The sequence below is a fragment of the Alligator sinensis genome, unplaced genomic scaffold, assembly GCF_000455745.1.
Source record: "Alligator sinensis unplaced genomic scaffold, ASM45574v1 scaffold349_1, whole genome shotgun sequence".
NCBI lineage: Eukaryota > Metazoa > Chordata > Crocodylia > Alligatoridae > Alligator > Alligator sinensis.
Genome location: NW_005841856.1, coordinates 4,605,250 through 4,628,790, shown reverse-complemented (window position 1 = coordinate 4,628,790; position 23,541 = coordinate 4,605,250). Strand labels below are relative to the sequence as shown.

The window sequence follows — 23,541 nt, the reverse complement described above, 5'->3', positions numbered from 1 at the left end:
AACTGAGGCAACTTGGTCCCCCATGATTTAAGGCATGGGTAGATGTCAAGGCCTTGATTGGGACATTGCTCATGTTTATCTTTTACTTACCAGGGCCTCACTGTACTGCCACTTCTGCAATTGTCCGATTTTGGTGAACAGAATGAAAAATTTTAGGAGTTAAGTACTTTCACAGGAGTTTGCAGGACTGGCATCTAGGTCTTCTCAACAGTCTAGTAGGTACCACAGGACATGTGACGGGACAATTGTTGACATTCTTTTGACAGTGGTGTCGAAGAGGTCAGTGTGTCAAATATGGAGATCATGGACCCAAGCCTATTAATGGCCAGTGGTCTGCTTGGTCTGAGTGGTCAGAGTGTTCTCGGACCTGTGGAGGTGGAGTAACATATCGAGAGAGACACTGCAATAACCCAAAGTAAGACATTGATCTGAAAAGGTATTATTTTTATTTCTGCTATTACAGTATAACAAAAAGGGGAAAGACTAGATTTTACAGGAAATTAATATACTCCCAGAGAGCTCCACATGATACCCTGAATAATCTATTATAAATCAGCAAAATGAAGAGCTCTGAAATATAGAGGATGTTTTTATATTTAGGAAGAATGGGTTTGATTAAAACCCACTGAGATGTGGAAAGACTGAGATTATGGGCTGTAGATCAAGTCTGCATGGGTTTAATATAGAATTCATCAAAACATTTAGCAATGTCTGGACTCAAAAAGGTACACTTCTTTGGTTCATTTTTGATCAACTCTAGTTTTACATTAGCTTGACTTTGTAATTCTTTTAATGCATACATTCTAGTATACCTATACCTTTAACTGACAACTGTACACATAAAGAAAAGATTACTCAGAGGTATAGAAGTACTTTCAAGTACTGTTTTAGTTGAGCAGAATAGGGTTATCAGCTCCTTTCCCACATAGTTTAATTATACAACGCTAATGATAATTTTATTAGAGCAGAAATGAGTAATTGTAAATCCCCATTTGAATTAAATCTCTATCAAGCATGCAGCAGATGAAATGTCAATGCTACAAACAGCAATTTCTACAGAATATGTTGTATCAGGATGGAGAAATATACTTCCAGGTGCATTTCAGACAATAACACCTTTAAATAAATGCGAATGCATTGGAAAAGAAAGTCTTGTCTAATTTAGCAACATGGAAACCCTAAGAGGAAAAGTTTCACTGCATTTCCTGGATGTGTATATCTACTTGCACACACAATACATTTTAATTGTTAACATTTAAATTCTTGACATATTAAATTTAAACCTAACATTTGCCCCTGCTCAGAGGACTCTCCAAAGGACTTCAGCATGCTGCTGAAGGCTGGTTTAAGTTTCTAGAAGAGGGCTCCTACGTATGTAGGCTGATTTTTCCAAATCACTTGTTCCCTGTGGATTTCAACAGGGGACTGACTACTGGGTGTACAAGAAATGCAAAAATTACACCATTCATTTAGAAGCTCAAACAAGGACAAGGAGTATAACTTTAGGGTGCTACCTTTGAAAAACGTATCTATGCTCATGTGAGCTTCTGCTGTACCCAATACCCATCCAATTTAGTTCTCTTTCTACTGATCCTCATAAAACAGGCACCATGGTCCTGCCCTAGAGTCTTTTGAAATGACCATTTGAATTACAGATGACTTTCACTACTAAACGACTACTGAGGTCCTCTGTAGTACACTGAGCTATGCAGATTTGCTAAAATAGTCATTTCTATAAATTGTCACAGTGTAATTTCATGGATCTGGTTTTCATACATCACAACATTTTACAATCGAGATATTTTTCTGAGAAAGAAGTAGATTACATAATTTAATAGCTCAGCTGGTAAAGAACCTGAATAGTGCCCAAGAGATTTAAGTTAATACCTAGGTTGTATCTGTGGGATTGCATCCTACGTATTTCATAATAGCGCATTGTTCACTAAAATATTAGAATACAGCCTGAGGCATGCATGGAATCAAAAAACTAAAACAATAAAATTGCTTCAACACACATATTTTCATATGTTGTATACAATGTCTAAATGAATGATCAGAAGCACTGTAAATTTAAAATAATGACACCATTAAAATATTAATTAAAGAAAACCTGTGAAAGGCCATGTGTAGACCATTGTATTCCCATAGAAAACAGTATTCTTAGTTTGTAGTGCTATAATTAACATGGCCTGAGCTGAGTTCATATGATTATCCCCAAAACCAATCTAGTTTCTCTTGCTAATTGTGATGTTTTGAATACCTTCCCCTTTCAGAAGGATGACCAAATCATTTTGTATTCCATGTCTCTATTACATTTAAATGCATAGCCATCTCACTCTCTTTTAACTGCTACTTAATCTGATGTCCCAAGTCTAAAAAAATCTTGCTAACTGATATCAGTTTTTGGCAAATATAAGCCTTGACAGATCGTTTGACTGCTACAAAAATAATGGCACGTTCGCCTACTCACACACATGTACATATACACATACCACTAGGATGCTTATAGGAGTTGCTGAGTGTTCTCTGATTATTGTAGAAAAGTGAATGCATTCAAGCTACCCTAATGGCATTTTAATCATCACTCATTGAGTTATTTCTTAGTTAATCTGTTTATACTCTTGCACTTGGACTATTTGAGGTGGTTGATACATTTTCCCCTGGAGTATGTTTTTAGTAGTTCTTTTCCAAAACTCATTGCGAGTTTTTCTGTCCCCTTCCTTTGCCTACTGTTTGATATTAGGAGATGAACACACATTGGCATGTGCTCATGTCACTCCTGTGCAAGATAACTGCATATAATGTCGGGGCGGGGGTGGGGGGGGGAATGTACATGACACATTTAATGGTTGCAGCCCAAATGAAGAACAAGGGCACCTCTTTCAGTGCGTCTCCAGGTTGATGAAGTTTTACACCACCCTCAAATGAAAAGCTGAGGCTATTATTTAAGATATAATCAAGCCCTGCATGATTCTATTACTTTTCTTATTTGATAACTTTTACTTGAGAAATATATTGGGTTTTTTGTGTTTGCTTTGCTTACATAGGAAGAGACTTACCCTTTAAGGCAGAAGGAGGTTAAAGAAATCATAAATATAACAAAGCTGTAAAGGAAGCTCTCTGTATAGAATGAGCATGGGCCCAATCATTTTTGTTATCTTTACTTGGGCAAAATTCCCATTGATTACAATTAGTCAAGATAAACCTGGATATCTATTTAAATATGCATCCATCCAGAGCTAAAAAAATACATTTGATTAATTAAATGGTCACTAATCATTGCAGGAGGGTTGTTTGAGTAAGATCTTCACTCTTGGGCCTAATGTTAGGATGGGTGGTAGCAGTTCTAGACCGTCAGCAGGTGAGGTGAATACAAAGCTGCTCCCTACAGCTTATTTCCCTAGTGCTTTGTCCAGTTTTCAAGTGATTAACATTTGGGTTTCCCCAACTTCCTTTGAGAGACTACTTCAGTATTCGTTAAAGACTTCTGAAAAAGTCAGCCGTTGTATACCTTCAAAATTTTAATGCTCTTTAAAGACAGGGCCCAACTTGTTTTATAAATGCATGAGGATTAGAATGAGGAACATGAATGTAGCATGAAAAAATAAAAAACCAAATGCACCTGAATTCAGAGAGTTGTCTTCATTACATCACTATGCAATGAATTAATCAGAAAGTACATTAAGATAAGTTACAAGGTATCCTGGACATAGGGTACATTTATAACATACTGGGTGTGTCTACATGTGCGCTGGACTGTGCAGTTGTTGCTGCTTTAGCAAGTACTAAATGACTGTGTAGTAACTGCCGTTACTGCACAGTCCCAGCACCGCACAGGTCATTTCTGATGCTGCTGTGTAGTAGCAGCAAGCTACTGTGCAGCAGCTCATTGCTACTGCACAGTAGTATTGGCACGGTTTGTGCCTGCTGACACTGCGTAGCATCTTGTGTAGACATGCCCACTGGGTACATTTACACGTTCATTAATGTGCTTTTGCTATTGTGCATTAAAGTTAGTACCTCAAATGTGAGGTACTAAATAGATGTGCATTAGGCTACCCTAGTGCACAGTAGAGAAAGTGTATGCTTTTGTAATGATACTTACTGTGCAGTAGCCTAGTTTACTGTGCATCAGTGTATCAGTGTAGTTTTTGATGTGATGATCTAATGTGCAGTAAAATAGGTTACTGCGCATTAAAGTGCATGTATAGACACAGCCACTGTATAGGGATTTAAACAAATAACTCCCGTTATTCTTACCAGGAAGGAACTGTGCAAGGACTACACCCTATAAATTATTCTGAAAATATTTTTCTTCAAGGTAGACGTAATGCGGCAAAGGCATCCACTGAAAGATCATAGCATGTGTTCCAAGCATGTATTTTCCCTGTCATTTTAAAAGCCTTGATAAAAGTGTATGCAGGTGCAGAATTTACATCTTTTTTTCCTACAAGGATCAAGCAGTAGGTGGAATAAGGCAACCAGTTCTTACAGTTCTGGCTTACGGATGCTTGTCTTCAGACTAGCCTAAATTCAGGAAAGCATCTTAGCACACACTTAAAGCCCAATGAACATTGAAAGTTAAAAATGAATGTAAGTGCTTTCCTATTCACAGTCCTTTGTTATTTTCTAGAAGTTTAGCTTATACAACTATTTAAAAGTGCATATTTTGGTTTTAACCATACTGAACAATTGTTCATTCTATTAATATCTTACCAGTTTAATGTTATCTTTAAGTTCTTCCTTTATTAACTACTTTTATAATAAACAATATTTTTGCAAACATGAACCCTCTTGGATCATACTAGACAGAAAAGAGCCATATAACTTATCAATTTATTTATATTGTTTACTTCGTCCGGTCAGTCATAGTGAGATGTACAGCTCTGTTCACCAACCTGATAAGATATGCAAATAAAAATATCCTGTTAGGCAAGAATTCAATTAAATGAAAACATAATTCCTCTCTACCAGGGTGCATATTTAAATTAATATAAAATAATACAAATGGGTGGTACATGTTGACTATGTAGCTTGGCTCTCAGGACTATTAAACTGTCCCTGGACCTGATGATCTCATGAGGTCCCTTCCAGCCCCTAACATTATGAATCTGTGAATCTTTTCAGACTGGCTGCCTATAGACATGTTTGTTCACATTCTGATTAGAACATGGACAAGTGGCCTCATTATCACACATCTATTAAGCCCCGTCATATTTCAAAATGACCATGGGGGCATTTTAACTTAACATTGTTGAATGAGCTTTAGTTAAAGCGCCCCCACAGTCATTTTGAAATGCAAGCAGGGCTTAATACACATGACAGTGAACTGTTTTAATTCGAGTGGCTGCCTGGGAACCACTCTAATTAAAAGCCCTCTCCCCCACACCTCTGAGCACATGTATAGGTAACTAGTGATCTCAAGTCAGCAAGTCTTCCTGATTAAGCTCAATATTCAGTACAATGACACTTATGTATTTACTGGTGTTTAATATATGTTACAGTTGTCAATCCCATTCATGTTCAGTTTTGCAAAGACCTTTTCTCTTTTCTTCATAGGCCACAGTATGGTGGCAAGTTCTGTCAGGGTTCCAGCCGTATTTATCAGCTTTGCAATATTCAGCTATGCCCACCTAATAGGCTGGGCTTCCGGGCACAGCAGTGTGCAGAGTATAACAGCAAGCCTTTCCGTGGATGGTACTACAAATGGAAGCCCTATACTAAAGTTGAAGGTAATTTGCCTACAGTTCTGATTGACAAAATAACTTGCAGAAAGCAGACTAGTTCGCTTGAGTTCATCACTATTTGGGCTGACTGCAGCCATGGTGCGAGTGAGTAGAAATTTAGGGGGTTTCTGTGGGTTTATAATTACTTTCTAGAAGGGCTTCATTTGACTTTCAGTGTGACATTATATTCAAGAAAAGGCAGAGAAACTGGTTTGGACTGTGAATTTCATTCCCTATGTTTGTGCTCCTTCACCATTGCTACCTCTTATTTTTATTTTATACCGTATATGCTTATGTGTTAAAAAAAAAATTAAAAAATTTCCTATTAATTCCTGAATGTGGGTCATACTAGCTTCTATAACAGTGCAAGAATGTTCTCAGATTTCTAAATGTAACAGTAAATAAGACCCTTTGATTTTCCTAGTGATGTAGTCCCATGAGAAATGGAGAGAAAAGAAAACAACAATGTTGCATAAATTCTATAAATATATCAGTTGTTGCTGAGGCTTCATAAGACTTATGTCTCAATAAATATTTTATCTCCTTGCCTTAAGGGTAAGGGTATTCTTCCTTTATGTGGCTTGATATTGTAAATACCTGGAATTATTATTGTACAGTTACTAGTTACCAATATTTCTCTGCAGCTTGCAGACACAGTGGATATTTACAGTTGATACTTAGCAAATAAAAGTGGCTGGTAAATGTCATATTGTACCTGTTTTTGTCTAAAATGACCAGGAGTGCTTTCAAGTACTCTGAGTTTCTATTTGTGTGTGTGTGTGTGTGTGTGTGTGTGTGTGTGTGTGTGTGTGTGTGTGTAAATATATGATTCCAGGTATTTAAAATATATTAAAAATGACAGTATTTGTGTCTGGTTGAAATATCCTTTAGTGGAGAGTCCTAATTTGTTAGGAATGCACAGATTTAAGCTTTCTTTGTTTCTATAGAATATTAGAAATACTTGGATTAATACTTATAAACCCATGTTCTGAAATAGTCGTTGTGGGTAAGACCTGTGTGTAAAACTAAAGAAAAAATATCTAATTGGAGTAGTTCTCATATCAGGTGACAATGCCAGTTGCATCTTCATGAGCATCTGAAAGTGATGGTTCTTATAAAGTTAAAAAGTTGTTGCTAAAAATGTACAATAACTTTATAGCTCGTTGCTATTTAGCTTTAATTTGCATGTGTAACAGAGTCTGCCCCTGCAGGGAGGCATCCAGCTACATGGGTACACTATGCATCAGTAGGGCTGGGAAACAAAGTCCCCAAAATTGGATGCTAGCATCCAGCCACTCCACTCACGTCAAATCGAATAGTTCCCTTTTCGCACAGACCTATTCTTTACTGTCCAAGTGTGCAGAGTCTGGAATAGACTCCCCCAGAAGTGGTGCAAGCACCTACTCTGGACACATTCAAGATGCGCTTGGACAATTATCTTGCTAGGGTCCTCTGACCCTAGCTGACTTTCTACCCTTGGGCAGGGGGCTGGACCAGATGATCTCACCAGGTCCCTTCCAGCCCTAATGTCTATGAAATCTATGAAGGGAAGATTAGGGTAGATATTGGGAGAAACTCTCTCACTAGGAGGGTAGTAAAGCAGTTACCACAAGTTACCCAGAGAGGTTGTGGAGTCTCCATCCTTGGAGGTTTTCAAGACCCAGCTAGAGAAAGCCTTGTTGTTTTTTGGGATGATCTAGTTGGGGGTGGTCCTGGTTTGATCAGGGGGTTGAACTAGATGATCTCTTGAGGTCCCTTCCAACCCTATTTTTTATGATTCTATACTTGTTTAAAAGCCTAAATATAGATTTAGGAGTCTAACTTCAGTCTCCTGTTTTTTGAATAATTAAAATACAATAATAAGAGCTCTGAAATCTCCCATGTAAAGTCCCCCTTACGTTATAATATGATATATAATGTGCAGGTATAGAAAGAATGTTGATTGACAGATACCTATGCAAATCTCTTTAGGAAAAAAATATTTTAATGGGAAAGCTGGCTTTAGTCCTAGCTTCCTCTTAAGATGATCATTTGTGCTATCTTACATATTTTCATTTTTTAATAAAAAAAAAAAAATCAGTGACAATATTACAAATCCCAAATTTATCTTCCTTAATAAAAAATGAAACTTGAAACTGTAATCAAGAGGTGCTGAAATGTGGGGCCACATCAGCAGAAGAACTAATGGTATATGTCTGTTTTTAGGCTGCTGTTGGATTTTAATTATACTTGTGTGAATTTCAAATTCATGTGAGAGTTAAAAATGGCAGTGTATGAGCTACTGTATTTGGCTGCATTTCTACTCCTTCGGTATTTCAAATACATGATAAATCACTCAGTTATAGTGGTTTTTATTGTCACTGCTGATGTAGAATGGAATAACATCAGTACTCTGCACCCTGCTATGTATCTGCTAATATCTTTGTATATTTTCAGAGGAAGATAGATGTAAGCTGTACTGCACAGCTGAAGACTTTGATTTTTTCTTTGCAATGTCCAGCAAAGTGAAGGATGGAACCCCATGTTTCCCAAATGCATATGACGTTTGCATTGATGGAGTTTGTGAAGTAAGACAAAATTCAATTTCCTTTGATCCTAATTTCTTTTTTTTTTTTTTAAGTGAATGACTGGGTCCTTAATTCAAAATGCAGCTGTTACTTTAAATTCCTGAGCCCTTTACTTCTGCCTTTTGGTTACAGCAAGTTGGGTGTGATCATGGACTTGGATCAAAAGCTGTATTGGATGCTTGTGGAGTTTGCAAAGGAGATAATTCAACGTGCAAGTTTTTTAAAGGCCAATACTTGATCCAGCACAAAGCTAATGGTAAGGAAAGCTGTTTCCACATGATCATCAACTCATTGCTCTGCTTTATCCCTGTTCAATGTGCACAACTATTTGCTCATTAGGGCAGTGGCTCAGGGTCCAGATGTGAACTGAAACTCACCAAGAGAGTGAGAGGAGAGTTCATATTTCTCCTGTTTCTTGGTAACAGTAAAAACTGTGAACATCAGTCTTAGTTAGCTAAGTTGCAAGAATGCCTGTCATTTCTTATAGACTTTCCTCACCTGTTTTTCCTTTTGAATAATTTTTGCTTGTTTTATTTTTAAATAAAAACAACTGTGAAAGACTTTGATGGCACAGGTGAGAAAAAGTATCTCTCTAACCAGCTTTAGTGGATTGTGAAAAATGATCACAGGCTAATGACGAGCATGCAGGATTTTTTGTGCGTTTAGTGAGATAGCTCCTTTAGAACTTGCAGGAATGGCCCAGGGATTAGGACGTAGATCTGGGGTTTAGGAGACACAGCTTCACTTCCCTCCTCTGCCATAGACTATGTGTGATCCTCAAGCCAACCATTTATTCTGGGCATATCTACACAAGACGCTAACTGTGCAGTAGCCTAATACTGTGCAGTAGCGTGCCAGGCAAAAACTGTGCTAATACACTACTGAGCAGTAATATTAGGCTACTGCACAGTTAGCATCACTAAAAACCCATGCACTGGTGCTACTGTGCAGTAGCACGAGTTACTGAGCATTGATTTAGTACTTGGTTACTCAAATACTAAATGTAATGCTCAGTAACTATGGTGTATTAATGAATGTGCCCTTTCAGATGAATACCCTCTGAGCCTCATCCTGTCCAGCTGTAAAATGGAGATAATGGCATTTTCTTATCACACCGAGGTATTGTGAGGATAAACACTTAAGTATTTTGAGGCCTCTCAAATCCTAAGTCTATAGGACATACGAGTAGCTCTGCTGTAGACATATCGAATTTAAATGCTAATGTTGGGAAAATATTAGATGAAAAGGCAAATCTCTTCACCAGGAGAGATCTAGTAGCATTTAAGACTTCAGCACAAGCTCTTTGTGCCTGAGTTTACTTCAAGCCCAAAGCATGCTGGTGTTGTGCTTTAAACACCACCTTTTACCACTTGTGTAGGAAATACAAAAAAAGCATGGGAAAACAATTCAGATACAACCAGTGCTGTTCTGATATGTATTAACATGAAAGACCGTGTCCTTTATCAGTCTGAAGTCAAAAAGAAAAACCAAATCCAAGAACTGATTGATCCTTGGGGTGCTCCAGTCATAAGCAGGTGTAGATCCTTTAAAGTCTGCCACCTTAAAACTGGAGCAACCACTTTGGTGGATCAAGTCTGCTTTCTATGTAATGCCTTTGAGATTCCAGGTTTAGTTAGATTAAGGTCCTTTTTTAATGACCGCTACAAAAATATTACTTTATTCTTTCAATTTTAGACTATTATCCAGTAGTCACTGTTCCAGCCGGAGCACGTAGTATCGAAATCCAGGAAATGCAAATCTCCACCAGCTACCTTGCAGTGCGCAACCTAAATAAGAAGTATTATCTCACAGGGGACTGGACAATTGATTGGCCAGGAAAGTTTTCTTTTGCTGGGACAACTTTTGATTATCAACGCTCTTTTAACCATCCAGAGAGTCTATATGCGGCAGGGCCGACTAATGAGACGCTAGTCTTTGAAGTAAGCTTTCTTCTGTTTATTCTATCATTGATGTCTATTACAGAATTAGCAACGACAGCTTTAGTTCAGCGCGGTAGCTCTCAGACAGATTAAAGAATAGCATGAGTCATGGTACTATTCAGACTTAATTGAGTAGTCATGCTAGCTTGAAAGGCCTTTCACCAGTTTATCAAGGTCTGGGTCTTAGCAAATTGCCACGAGGTTTATGAAAAGAAAAAAAAAGTCTAGAGTGCCCCACGCAACATTATTTTTCAGCTGGCACACCATGGTAATGGAGATAAGATCATCATACAAATACTATACAATAAAATTCAGTGATACATATATCAAAATGAATCATCATGGTTAAACACATGTTCAAATATTGCCTCTGAAACTGTGCATGTGCGGCATTTGTGCATGCAGATTAGGCAATCCGTTGTCTAAGTGTGCATATCTCTACCACATGTTGATCCATACACAATTTTTATTGATGCTGTGTTATAGCTAATGCTATAAAGAAAAAAGGTGAAAGAAAACATATTTTGGAGTCAAATATCTGTCACCTGTTCTGTTCATCAGGTGTCCTGGGATAGAACTGAATGTAACTGGAAAGAAATTTGGTGTGTATATTGTCTTTGGTTTGGTTATAGAATTGGAGCCAAGTATATGCACTTTTGTTCCGGGTAAAATAAATCCCTTTCCTCTTCAGGTTGCTTTTACCAGACTTTCCTTTAATGTGCCTCAGAACACCTGAAGGCCAGTTGCTAGTTGATGATAATTACAGAGGCCCTAGTTACTGCTAGCTACATTATTTTACCTGCTTTGCTGGAAATCTTTGGCAAATCCCTGGATCTTCTAAGCTTGTCTGGCGTGTTTTGACGAATCCTTAACTTTCAGAGTGAAGCAGCAGTCCTTCCCCTGTAGAATTCAGCTCTTTCCCACACTTTCTAGTAGTGCTTAATTGAGATTACTACCAAATGTGTTGCTTTGCCTGCAGTGTACATATGGAAGGCAACATTGAGTGTTGTACCCTATCTTGGAGGCAGCCAATTCTCACAAATTGAAAACTGGCACCATCCAAGAAACGGAGAAAGGATTCATTTCTAAAGGATCCAAGTCAGCAAAGCAGTTAAGCACTTTTTAGAAATTTTAAATGTGTCTGTAAGTTTTATTGAAGCCAATAGGGCTTAAACATATTCTTAAGTGCTTTGTTTACGGATGAAATGCTGACTTGGGGACCAAAGGCATTTTTTTCATTGATCATTTTATCCTGATTTTATATGCTTTTACTAAGCTCCTGTTTTGTCGGGTCAAACACTTTCATTCTCCACATGAGTTAATGCTTACAGGAATAGCGTAGTGTAAAAGTAACAAATTACAGATATGATTCCCAGACTGAACCCATTTCTAAAATAGCCTTATAGAAAAGCTGCAAGTGCACTTATAAATCTAATTTGTCATAATGCAATGTAATTTGAGCTATATTGTTATAGGCCTCAAAACTAAAGCATGAATTATGAATTGACATACAAGATGACTTACTTCATTGCTGAGCATGTAAAAGTCTTGAAATATATAGATTAAAAACACTGTCTTGTTTTAATGCCAAACAACACTTCTATTTTCACTTCTATCAAATAATGCTAAAGAGCCCCACAAAGATTTCACATTTAACTTGAGGCTATTGCTCCTATGAGGGCTTATTTAAACTTCCCATGTATTTTTATTGAAATACCTACACCACTATCATTGGCAACTAGGGCTTTTAAATGAGAAATAAGTTAGAGAATATGCTGCGTTTTCCCAAATTATATAATCTTTGAATTGTAGCTAATATCATTTTTTATCCTCCACAGTTTCAACAGCCTGTCTCCTTTAGAAATGTGAAATGTTTTCTCTCCAAAAAGGGTATGCTATTTTGGCTCTGTCACTGATTCTTAAGCCAGTAGTTTTCAACCAGGGTGTTGAAGGACCCTGGAGTATCTTGAGATCCTTTCAAGGGTGATGCGGGGTACATCACAATATTAGCACTGTAGGTGTGCATGATTCACAAGTTAAACCTAGAGATTTCAAACAGAGATTCATAATGCAAAAAACATTCTGACTTGCTGTGGTCTTTCTGAGTTTTTGCAACAGAAGAATTGCTCTATTATGTTTCTGTAGTCAAAGACGAGTAAAGACTAAGAGGTGGCATTTCCCAAGGGGTGCCTTGAGTCTAACAAGGGGAACCTTGAGTCTAAAAAAAGGTTGAGAACCATTTCTGTAAGCCATTAAAAAGGTGATCAAAATTAAACATGAGCACAGAGCTTGTGATCAGAAACCATGCATGCTTCTAAAATATAATATGGCAACTTACTGTTTTCAGTAAAAAGGATGAAGCAAATCCTGTTTCAGCTACAGATAGCTAAGATAGCTAATTATAAGAGGTATCTCAAAAACACATTTGGGAGCCAAGTCCTGCTTACCCTTTTGCCATGCCAGCAACTCTATATTCCCATGATGTAAGACTGTACAGGATGAGGTCTTCCTACAGTTGTCAACTTGTATATTGTCAACACTTAAGTCTTCCTCAAAAAAGCAATATTTTATTGCACACCAATTTTCTCCCAAGGTTCAGCCAGTATTTAGTTGTCATTCGCTAGAACAGATTTCCATGGAGGGTGCAAAAGGGTAACTAAACTCCTGCATGGGGGCGCATTATTGATGTATGTATGTACGTGCTAAATACTAGCATGGACACAAGGAGGAGGGAAGGTCTGTCAGGTTTTGTTAGTGTACCTGCTGCATCTTCCAGAATGATCCTCTGAACAGAATGAGTTTATTTAATCTTTGCATGCAGGTATCCTCCAAAAGATAATTGGAACCATGTTTTAAGAGATGGTAGGAGATTTAATTAGGATACATCGTTATTAAAATTCTTCTTTTACAGATTTTTAATGGCCCCCAGAATTTTGTTTTAATATATTGTATGCCTTTTCCTCCTAGGGAATATCAAGGTATTCAAAAGCACTAAAGGACAGATTGTGGAATTATAATAAGCCAAGGAATGGGTATCACATCCTCACACAGTTAAGCCTATGGTTTCTTCCTCTCTTCAACTCTTACTCCCAAAGCAAGGCAAATTCCAGTAGTTCTTTGTTTATCCCGATCAGCCATACTGAGCACAACATTCATTGGGGGGCCATAGTAGTTAATGGCTCCATTTGTTCATTGTCCCACTCTACCCACCTCCTGATAGGATGGGTCATTGTGACCCATGACATGCACGGTAATACACAGGATCTTTACTGCCTCCTTGGGCACATCGGACAAGAGGCAACCTTATCTTAAGCTTCTATTAAATGCATCATACATGCAGTAGAGTCCCTGATTATTCAAAGGGTTCAACTGAGCATGTATCTTTTAATCAATTTTACAGTATCATTAAAATGCTATTGAAAGATTGGTGAAAGAAAAGAAAAGCATGATGTAGGGATTTTCATATTTACATTGGAATATTACAACCAGTATATATAATTATGGGAGCCAGTCATACCGAGTAAGACAAAAGAGAGAGAATCTATAATTTAGCTGGGTTGCGGTGAGAAAAATACAAACATCAGTGGCCAACTATTTTCAGTGGAAGAGAATAAAATTGAGAGAAGAATGTGAAATGAAATGTGCAGAAGCAGTGGGATTTCATTAGAGCATCTCTTGAAAGTGTAAAGCTTGAAAGCAAAATTCACTGGAGGGTTTTTCTTTTTTTTTTACTATACAGTACAATGAGAGAAATCACTTACAGGCATTAAAGCACAACAGTTATCCCAGATGTCAGTGCTTCTTGGAAGCATTGCAGAGCTCTGTAGTTACAGTTCACATTATTTATAGTTTGCTGATTGTGGGTTTACAGAAGCCAATGAAAACTTAGATGACAAAAGCACGTATTTTTGTGGATTCAGAATGCAACTCCCAAAACAGCCAGTTTCAGACTAGATGAAAAAAAAAATAGACAAGACTTAAAGTGGTAGAAATGTGATAGTTAAATGATAATCTGGGGTCAGGAATTAATAGTAGGCTTTTTAACATCTGGTTTTTGTAATACAATGTGTCATCTTAAGTGGAGACATACTGGAATTACTTTTTTAATGCAGTTGAATGCTCAGTCCTCTTACATTTGTCTGAGATTCAGGCATAGGTAATTTAAGGTCATCCGGTTTAAATTTAAGGAAGTTGTCAGTGGTTTCTTCTGCTTATTTAGAACAAGATTTATCTAAGAAATGATAATAATACGGGTTCAACATGGCATTTACCTAGTCTTGGAAATCAGGCCTAACATTGGCAAGAAGTAAGTACAAAAAGATGTTTTTCCATAGTGGATTAGCAACAATGAAGAGACACTTTGGCCACCAGAAACAACTACAGGTTTCTAAAGGATCTTCTGAAAGTTGTTAGGACTTCTAGTAGCCCCAAACGATCTGCCATTCCACCCAAATTGACTAAAATTATAGAATACAATAAAACAAAAAAAAATGTTCTTATGTTCTAACCAACCAGTGGGCATGTCTACATGAGATGCTTACTACATGGTAGCCTAATAACACTGCACAGTAGTGTGCCGGTCAAAAAACGTGCTAATAAACTACTGCACAGCGTTATTAAGCTACTGTGCAGTGCCCATCATGAAAAAACGATACACCAGTGCTGCTGTGCAGTGAATGTAGTTACTGGATATTCAGTTAGTAGGCCTGTGCAAAGTGGCTAGTGTTCGCTTCGTATTCGAATTCAGTCGATTCAGCCATACTGAGTCGGAGATTCAAATCACTGCCCTGAATCAATTCGGCCGAATCTCCAAATCATGCAGGCTGGGCCCATCCCCCATCTGCTCTCCAAGCCCCGGTAATGGCTGCCCCAGCTTCTGGCACTTTGAAAAAATAAAAGCCCTAGCTCACTGGGTGCTGCTGGGCAGGGGGGGTGATCCCCACTGTCCTGCACCACGTGGGAGGCTCTGCATGAGCCCTCCAAAGCCCCGAGGCTGCTGCAGGAGCTGATGAGTCCCGGGGTTTTTCTCCGTTTTTTTTCTTCTTAAAGGGACGGAGCTGGGGTGGGCGGGGCAGCCATGTGGAGACTGGAAGAGTGAGGGGCAGGGTGGGGGGCTCATGGCAGAGCCCCCCATGCAGCGTGGGGCAGTGGGGATAGGGGATGGGGACTGTCAGGGGTCCCTCCATGGTCCCCCTCCTCCAGCCCCCCTTCCCCACCCCCTACTTACCGGCTCCAAATCCAGCTCCAGCTCCCTGTTGCAGCCACCAGGGACTGTCTGAATCATCGAAGCTCTCCGAATCTTTTCTGAAGATTTGGAGGCTTTGAATTGATTTGAACCTTTTCATTGGCCCCCTGATTTGATTCAGATTTGGAGATTTGTCCACTGAATCAGGGCAAATCTCCTCCGAATCGAATCACCACCTGAAGCTTCGCACAGCCCTTTCAGTTAGTATTTCACTAAGGAAGTACTAAACTAAATGCGCAGTAACTGTGGTGCATTAATGAACGTGTAGTCATGCTCAATTAGTTGGAAATCTCTCACGGATATGAGTGAGAAAAAATTAGCTCAGCGCTGGATTGTTAAATTGATTGGGATTCAATATCAAGTGCTAGCTTTTGTTTTAATTAATGAAATATTCCACCATTTGAGAAAGCACAGTGACTTTTTTTTGCAGGTGATATGACATAGAATCAATTAATTGATTAAATGGGAATGGGAAAGATTAAAACCTTTGGCCAAAATGACAACATGTTGAATAGGAGAATTTAGGAAACCTCACCGAAAGGAGATGGTTTATCTTGACAGCAATAAGGAACAGATGGAAGGGATGCTTTTAAAAAGAGGGGAACATGTACTGGAAAAGAAGGAGACTGGGGCTTCAAAGTGGGAAAACATGTCTAATTAGAAGCAGTAAATCACTTCCTCTTTGTCAATAGGGAAAAAGGAAGCCAGGTGGAATGACTTTACTGATGATCTACCACTGGGAGAGAGCCAATTTGCAGTTATAAGGCATTACATTTATTATTAGCTGTTCAATGATAAATTCATACTGATTTCCCCTGAAGAGAGGGTGAGGGGGAGAGAGCAAAGATATGCTGATAAGATACAGATGTAGATTCAGTACAGGGAATAAATGGGTCCTTTTAAGTGAAAAGCGATTTGCTGGATGGCATCTTGTAAGATTGTGTATTTAGCATGTGAATAGTTGAAAAGACAAAGGAACTACAATAACACTACCAGATAAATCTGGAACCGCTGAAAGGAAGAGTGAAATCATACAGGACCTTCCAAAGCTATGCTGCTTTGTTTTTTTTTAATGCCATTAGTAGGCTTACTTCAAGAGTCCTAATTTTTCATAAGCTTTTAGCAAGAACTACTTAAGATGCCTTCTAGAAATACTTAAGGGATAAGAATCCTTTTGGTTTGTGGATTAAGCTAACAAGAAGCTGATGGGAGAATCCTCCCATATTTTCATTATCCATTATAAGGATTTTCTTTTTCCTTTGAAGCATCTGGTGTTAGAAGCTGTCAGGGCCAGGTTACTAGATAGATCCCTTCAGTATAGCATCACTAGCTTCCTAATAGATGTTTACTGAAGCACATAGTGCATCATATACTGACCTCTTTTACACAACTGAAAAGAGAAGCAGTCCAGAGAAGTCAGATGAATTATTTTAGATGTATGCAAAGGCCGGTGAAATCCGAATCTGACTTAGAATATTGACAGTTAGTAGGAAGTAAAATTTTGGGTATATTGTACAGCAAAGAAATAATATTAGTGCCACTGATGGATAGTGATCCTCAAATTTTGGACCCAGCAGCAAACTTCTTAATGGAGGTGCTAGTATTCAGGATCTGGGTACAAACCTATCTCTGTAAATGACACACATGTACTACGAGCACACGAAAAATCTTACTGGATGATGATAACTTTGTTTTTTGTTTTATAATCAATTTCCAATTCTTTTCTCATTTTTGTCTCCTTGCCTTACACAAAAGCTGTATCTGTCCTTTTCCTGACAGATTACATCCACTGCTTATGTGTTCGCTTCTACATCATGCAGGATATTGTGGGCTTTTTATCTTGTCTCAGCCAATGTAATTTATGGCACTGTATTGTCAGTGACTAATGTATTCTTGTTACACAAAAACATGATTTAAAAATACAAATCGGTCGCTCAGCCAAAGGATGCACTGATAGCCACCTAAAAGGTTTGACCTGCAAATGTAGGTGTGGTATGGGAAACCTGGGATAGGCAAGGAAAAGGACCTTAAACAGTGGAGCAGATGTACAGGTGGCTCAGAAAATGTATTGTTTTAGCTTTGAAATCAAAATTAGCAGCAAAAGAAAAGGGTTATTTACTCAAGAGACTTCAATTTATCCATTGTTTTAACATTTTATGCCCTAAGCAAAAGCCACAGCTCTCTTTCGTCAGAATAGATCTGGCAAATTCTAGCCATCAAGTCTGTGGTTTTCAAACTCAAGAAGCTGTAAATTTTATAACTCTACGCCCTGCGGTCAGAGCTGCTGAGTGTTGTGTCTGAAGTCAGGTGGTTGGTGTGTTAAAGGTAGACATTAAACAGTTCTGTTGAGGACCTGGAAATGTTTAAAGCAGTTGTTTGCCAGCTGTAAATTTGGGAGCAAATGCCAATTGGCTGAAAAGACTTTGGAATACATCCAGATAAGTAGACTGGAGCATTGGAGGTCTTTCCAAATTTGTAGGTCTGATAACTTGGCACTATATACAGACTTTAGTTATTGGGTTGTTAGAGAAGGGCTTCAAAATGAATGCTTGAAAATATGATGGAAGAACTATTCATATATGCTTGCTAAATTAACAAATTGCAGTTTTTCAATAGTTGGCATTCTTGACTGAATTTAAAGGAACAGTGTGCTGTCGTTTCAGATGAATGCCACAATATAGATGCTATTTCTAGAATTTTGAACTGTAAAGTGCTGGGTCAAAGGTAGTCATATAAAGCTGTGCTACTTAGCTGAACAAGGGTGGAAAGGAGAAGGTGTTTGGCTCACTACGCCTAGATCCAAGGTCCAAGTTTACACATTCCCTCTTGTGAGCAAATGTTTGCAGAGGAGCTCTTGCCTTGGTTTCCATCTCTATAATTTACCAGTCAGAGTAGCTGACTGCAGATGATTGGGAAATTAACTTGTGTCCTTTCAATAACCATAGTAATTTATTTTCATATCCAGGGAGCATCTGTGTATCCCAGCTCAGATATTTAAAATGTATGGACCAATCTTCCCTTTACAGAGATGAGCCGGATTTGGCCCAGATGCACTTAGTGTGGTTTTGACAGCCTCTTACATGACTGTTAAGTGACAGACACTGGCCTGCCTTGTTCTAACTTGTGAGAGATCGTATACTCTCTTTCTTCTCAACGCTGTCAGTGTGGCAATCTCCCTGTGCTTCAGTGAAGTGAAAGGGATTGGTTGTCATGTCCCTTTTATCTTCTCATTCTTCCTCCTCTTTGATCTGAATTCTACTTCTCCAGTTTTAGACTACATTTGCTTCAATCCCTGCCTATACTTTAATAGCCCCTAAAGTAAAGAGTAGTACGGCTGTAATTCTTAGCAGGTAGGTCCTTGTATTACTTCATAACATTAGTCTAGGGGCTTCTCTGAGATAAATTGTCATCTTGACCTGTCATCCACCAAAATTGAGGCCGTCTTGTAGCTCTGTTTGTAAAGTGCCCAGCAGAATGAGGTTTGAAGTCCATGCCTGGGGCACATAGGTACCAACACAATATTGTTAAACTGATTCTGAATCTCAACAAATACTTTTCAGTTTGTTCAACATCTGAGATGGAACCCAAATAGCTTGGTATCTAAATCCTTCCTCTAATGTTAGACCTCACAATGGATGACAACTTACTATTTCCACTATTTACTTCATTAGTTCAAGTGGCTGAGGTCTGGGCAGTGGATCTAAAGGTACCAACCTGGCTGGTCACCTATGCCAGATTTGATAGTAATGAGTGCCATAGTAAAAAGCCCCTGAGGAAACTAATAATACCACCCAAAGAGGAAGAGTGAGAGTAAGCAAGTAAAGTAGGCATGAGGCCTCACACCAGATAATGAGGAGGAAACAAAATATTGAATAGTTCCTCATTAAGTGAGCACTAAGCAGGGGTGGGCAATTATTTCAGGCGGAGGGCACTTACTGAGTTTTGGCAAGCCATCGAGGGCGGCATTACAGGCAGCCAGGGGCAGATAAATATTAATTTTCTAAATTGTTTAGGGGCCCCACAGGCTGGATAGAATGGCCTGGCAGGCCGCGTCTGACTCCTGGGCTGCATTTTGCCCACTCCTGCACTAAAGGGAGGAACAGTCTGATGGAAAGAAATAATATGAACAGTCTGATCATTTAATTAAACATTATATCATAATAAACATGTACAATGGAACTGATTTAAGGCTGCCCCGATATGCATAATTCTAGTGTTTGCTAACTTTTGAGGGCTTGACTTCACAACCTGCAGAATTTTTCAACATTTTTTTAATGTATCCAATACTAATAGAAGATGAATCTTGATGCCATCTTCTTGTGTGTACTATAAATCATAACAATGCTTATGTCAAAATTAGCGCTGTGCGAAATGGCACCATTTCATTTTGACTTCCATTTTTATGTTTTGGCAGGACAGTGTTTCATTTAGTTTTGAAGTGCCGTTCCGTTTTGTTTCGTCGAAACTCTTTCACTGTTTCAATGCTGTTTTGACATTTCGCCCGTAGGCTATAATGGAGAAGCACAAAACTGCCTATAACTTTGTCATTTCTTGGCAGATTTAAATAAAAACAGCAGGGATGGTATCCCCATCAGAGGGCATGAAGACTGCCAGGAAATAGGTGCAGGGGGTTCTGGGAAACTTCACCTCAAATTCTTGAAAGCAAAACCCATGTCACTTGTAAGTGTGAAGGTGCAGGGGGATGGAAACTGCAGGGATGGTAGCTCCTGCTGAGGCCACAAAGCCTGCCAAGTTTCAAGGAGATAGGTACAGGGGTTTCTGGGAAACTGCACCTCAAGCTGATGACAAGCAAAACTTGTGACACGTGACTATGTGTGTGTATTACGGCACAGCTGTTTTTCCATCCCTCCCCCAGAGCATTGGGATTGGAAGGGACCTCAGGGAAAGATCACAGTCACTGGCCAGCTACACAGTCAATATGAGAGCAGTCCTTCCCTGCTCTTCCCGCTCCCTCTTCTTATTTTCTGTTTCCCTGGAGGCAAGCCCAGCTTCAAAACTCGTAATGTTTCAAAACTGACAAAACATTTCGACTGCCCTCATTTCATTTTGAGGCTGCTTCAAAGCCTTTTGTTTCATTTTGATTTCGCTGTTTTGAGCTCGAAACCAGTAATAACAGCATCGAAATGAAACACCTGATGAACTTTTGCACAGCCCTAGTCAAAATTATTCATTGAAGCACAAGAGTAGATAATTAAGACTTTGTGTATGTACAACTATAAGCTATCTTACTACTGTTATGAGTCAGTCTCTGCATGTGTCAGTGGAAGGTCTATTATGTCGACATGTCAGTGGAAGGTTAATTTTGATTTTAGTTTAACATAGATTAATATCATTTGGGGCATTTTGACTATTAGGAGTCTCCAACTGAATTTTGCAGTGAAACAGAGAGTATACTGTATTGCTGAATGAATATATTTTGCCTGTAAATGATCTGAACTCCTATGTTCTCAGTCTAGAGCAATATCAAGAGTCACTGGCTGAAATAAAATATCTGGCTACTAGGAATGGAAAACACAGCTTCCTTTTTTCTTTCTTCTGAAAAATAAATATTACGTTGTCCAAATCCTTCATGTGTTCAATATTATTACACTGCAGTTCATGTGAATTTCTTCTGAATTTTCGCTATCATGGGTCATTTCTTTTCTCCTTTATGTACATATTCAGAATACTTGAAACCCCTTGAGTGCATTTAAACATTTTATAACATTTCATGAGCATAAAAGACAAATTTAAGTTTGCTGCTGGTTTTTGAAACCCATCTGTTTAGAGACCATGTCTACCTACATGGATGTGCTTGTGCACTTAGGTTAGACATCATATGACATTAATTGATACTGACTGCCTGCCATATTTTATTAGTATCCCTTAAGGTAATCATTAACACAAACTGGAATTGTTTTTAAATGTTAACACTTATCAAAAATTGTGGTTAGGAAATGAGGTTAACTGCACCTGCTCTGTATCTTTGTAGTGGTCAGATCCATATTGCTGAGGAAATAAAACTTAATAGAACTCTATAATTTTAAAACCAATATAAGGGTGACGCTGTTTCTATGGAACATGAATATATATAAGCATAGCTTAGCTGTCAAAAAGCCCTATTGAAAACAAATGATATAAAATAGGCGTTTCTGTTTAAATACAAATTCAAGTTCAAATATGTGTCAGGCTTTTATTCACCTTGTATTTATTTTATTCCATATTTTATTGGAATAAGCTCAGTAAACTTCAGAAAGTTTTGCAAATTGAGGGTGAAATACAATTCACTGGAAATATGTTAAATGCAGTGAACTGCACATTGAGGAGCACCTCCAAGATCCAGACCCACTCAGTTAAGTTGCTACTTAGTTATCATAGTAAAAAAATATATTTCTGATGCTAGTCTGACCATGCACAGACACAAATGGGAAGGAAGATGCAGTATGCACAAGGGAGAGTTATATACTTTCCCATAGACACAATTCATGAGCAGAACTTCAACTGGCATAAATTGTCATCATCCCAGCTACTTCAACTATTCCGACTATTATGCCAACTGAGTTTCTTCTCCATGGACTTCTCACCAACATTTGGTTTTGTAGAGGTAATGGCAGTGTTACAATAAGTGTGCAGGATTATCCATTTACCAGCAAAATGTCTATCTTGTATGTCAAGGCTAAGGAACTGAAAAAATCGTGTTCAACCACCTCTATTCCAAGCCTGCAGCCATGCCTTTCCTTTAGGATCATAAGAAAGTAAGGCTAGAGAGGACCTCACAAGGTCATCTAGTCCATCCCACCACTCCAGGCATGATATAACCAGGATCATCTCTGACTGTGCCATCCCAGCTAAGTGTCTGTCTAATCTGTTCTTGATAACTTCCAAGGATAGAGAGAGTCCACAGTTACTTTAGGTAGCCTGTTCCAATGCCTGCCCACCCGTATATGCAGAAAGTTCCTCCTAATCTCCAACCTCAATTTCCTCTACTGCATCTTGAGGCCACTGTTCCTAGTCCTCTCCCCTGTGGCCACAGAGAAAAGCCCATTTCCATCCCCTCTGTAATTGCCCTTCAGGTATTTGAAGACTGTTATCAAATCACCCCTTGTTCCTAAATTAAACAGATCCTGAGTTAATAAGCCATTTCAAATCTCATTTACTGAAATGCTTAAATGCCTTGCTGGTGCCAACAAATGAATTCATAGATTTCATTGTCACACAGGATTATCTAGTTTGGCCTTCTGCACAGTGCAAGACAGAGAATTTTACCCAAAATTAAAGCCCTAAATCTCCATCCAGCAGCTACATTGCTACAGTTAGGTTTCTGAGCCTATACCGAGGCATCGCTGCTCGACCTGGTGCTAACTACTGGGGATGACCTAGTCGGCGACCTAGTGATTGATGGGAAGCTGGGTGACAGCAACCACGAGCTGATCACCTTCACCATCCACCAAAAAGCTGGCAAGTCAGTCAGCAACACGGAGCACCCTGATAATGTAAAAATACAATATTGCCTCCTCACCCAGTGTGAAGCATTACATTATTCACTTCAAGCACTGGTGCCCAAGGAGTCAAGATACAGCCTATGGCAGGTCTTTAGGTTTGAAAGTAAATGATGAAGGATAATATTGATGAAGTAACCAACATTGCTACAGGTTTGACTTCCATCTCAGGAGGCTTGTCAGTGAGGCCCTAAGGGACCGTGACCACAGGGAGAGGGGAGTTCAGGAGGAGTGGTTGCTCCTCAAGGGAGCGATCCTCAATGCACAAACTAAGTCTATTCCATCTCGGAGGAAAGGCAGCAAGAGGGCACAGCAGCCCCCCTGGCTCTCCAGGGACCTAGCAGAACTCCTGAGGCTAAAAAGAAAGGCCTACCAAGGATGGAGGATGGGAGTCACCTCCAAGGAGGATTATTCTGCACTGGTCCGGTCCTGTAGGGAGCAGACCAGGAAAGCCAAGGCTGCAACTGAGCTCCAACTAGCTTTGAGCATCAAGGACAATAAAAAGTCCTTTTTCAGATATGTGGGGAGCCGGAGGAAAAGCAGGGGAAACGTTGGACCCCTGCT

At 39.0% G+C, this 23,541-nt stretch overlaps 1 protein-coding gene across 1 annotated transcript in view; it reads left to right on the top strand.

The window, feature by feature from the left end:
* Positions 1–23,541, top strand: part of ADAMTS18 (ADAM metallopeptidase with thrombospondin type 1 motif 18) — a gene marked incomplete at its 5' end in the record, with an annotated part of 106,720 nt that overhangs the window by 62,246 nt on the left and 20,933 nt on the right. The window contains 5 exons of the mRNA XM_025214445.1: positions 267–415; positions 5,560–5,732; positions 8,163–8,293; positions 8,426–8,549; positions 9,989–10,233. Of these exons, the coding sequence (XP_025070230.1) occupies positions 267–415; positions 5,560–5,732; positions 8,163–8,293; positions 8,426–8,549; positions 9,989–10,233 (822 nt within the window). The remainder of the gene's footprint in view (positions 1–266; positions 416–5,559; positions 5,733–8,162; positions 8,294–8,425; positions 8,550–9,988; positions 10,234–23,541) is intronic.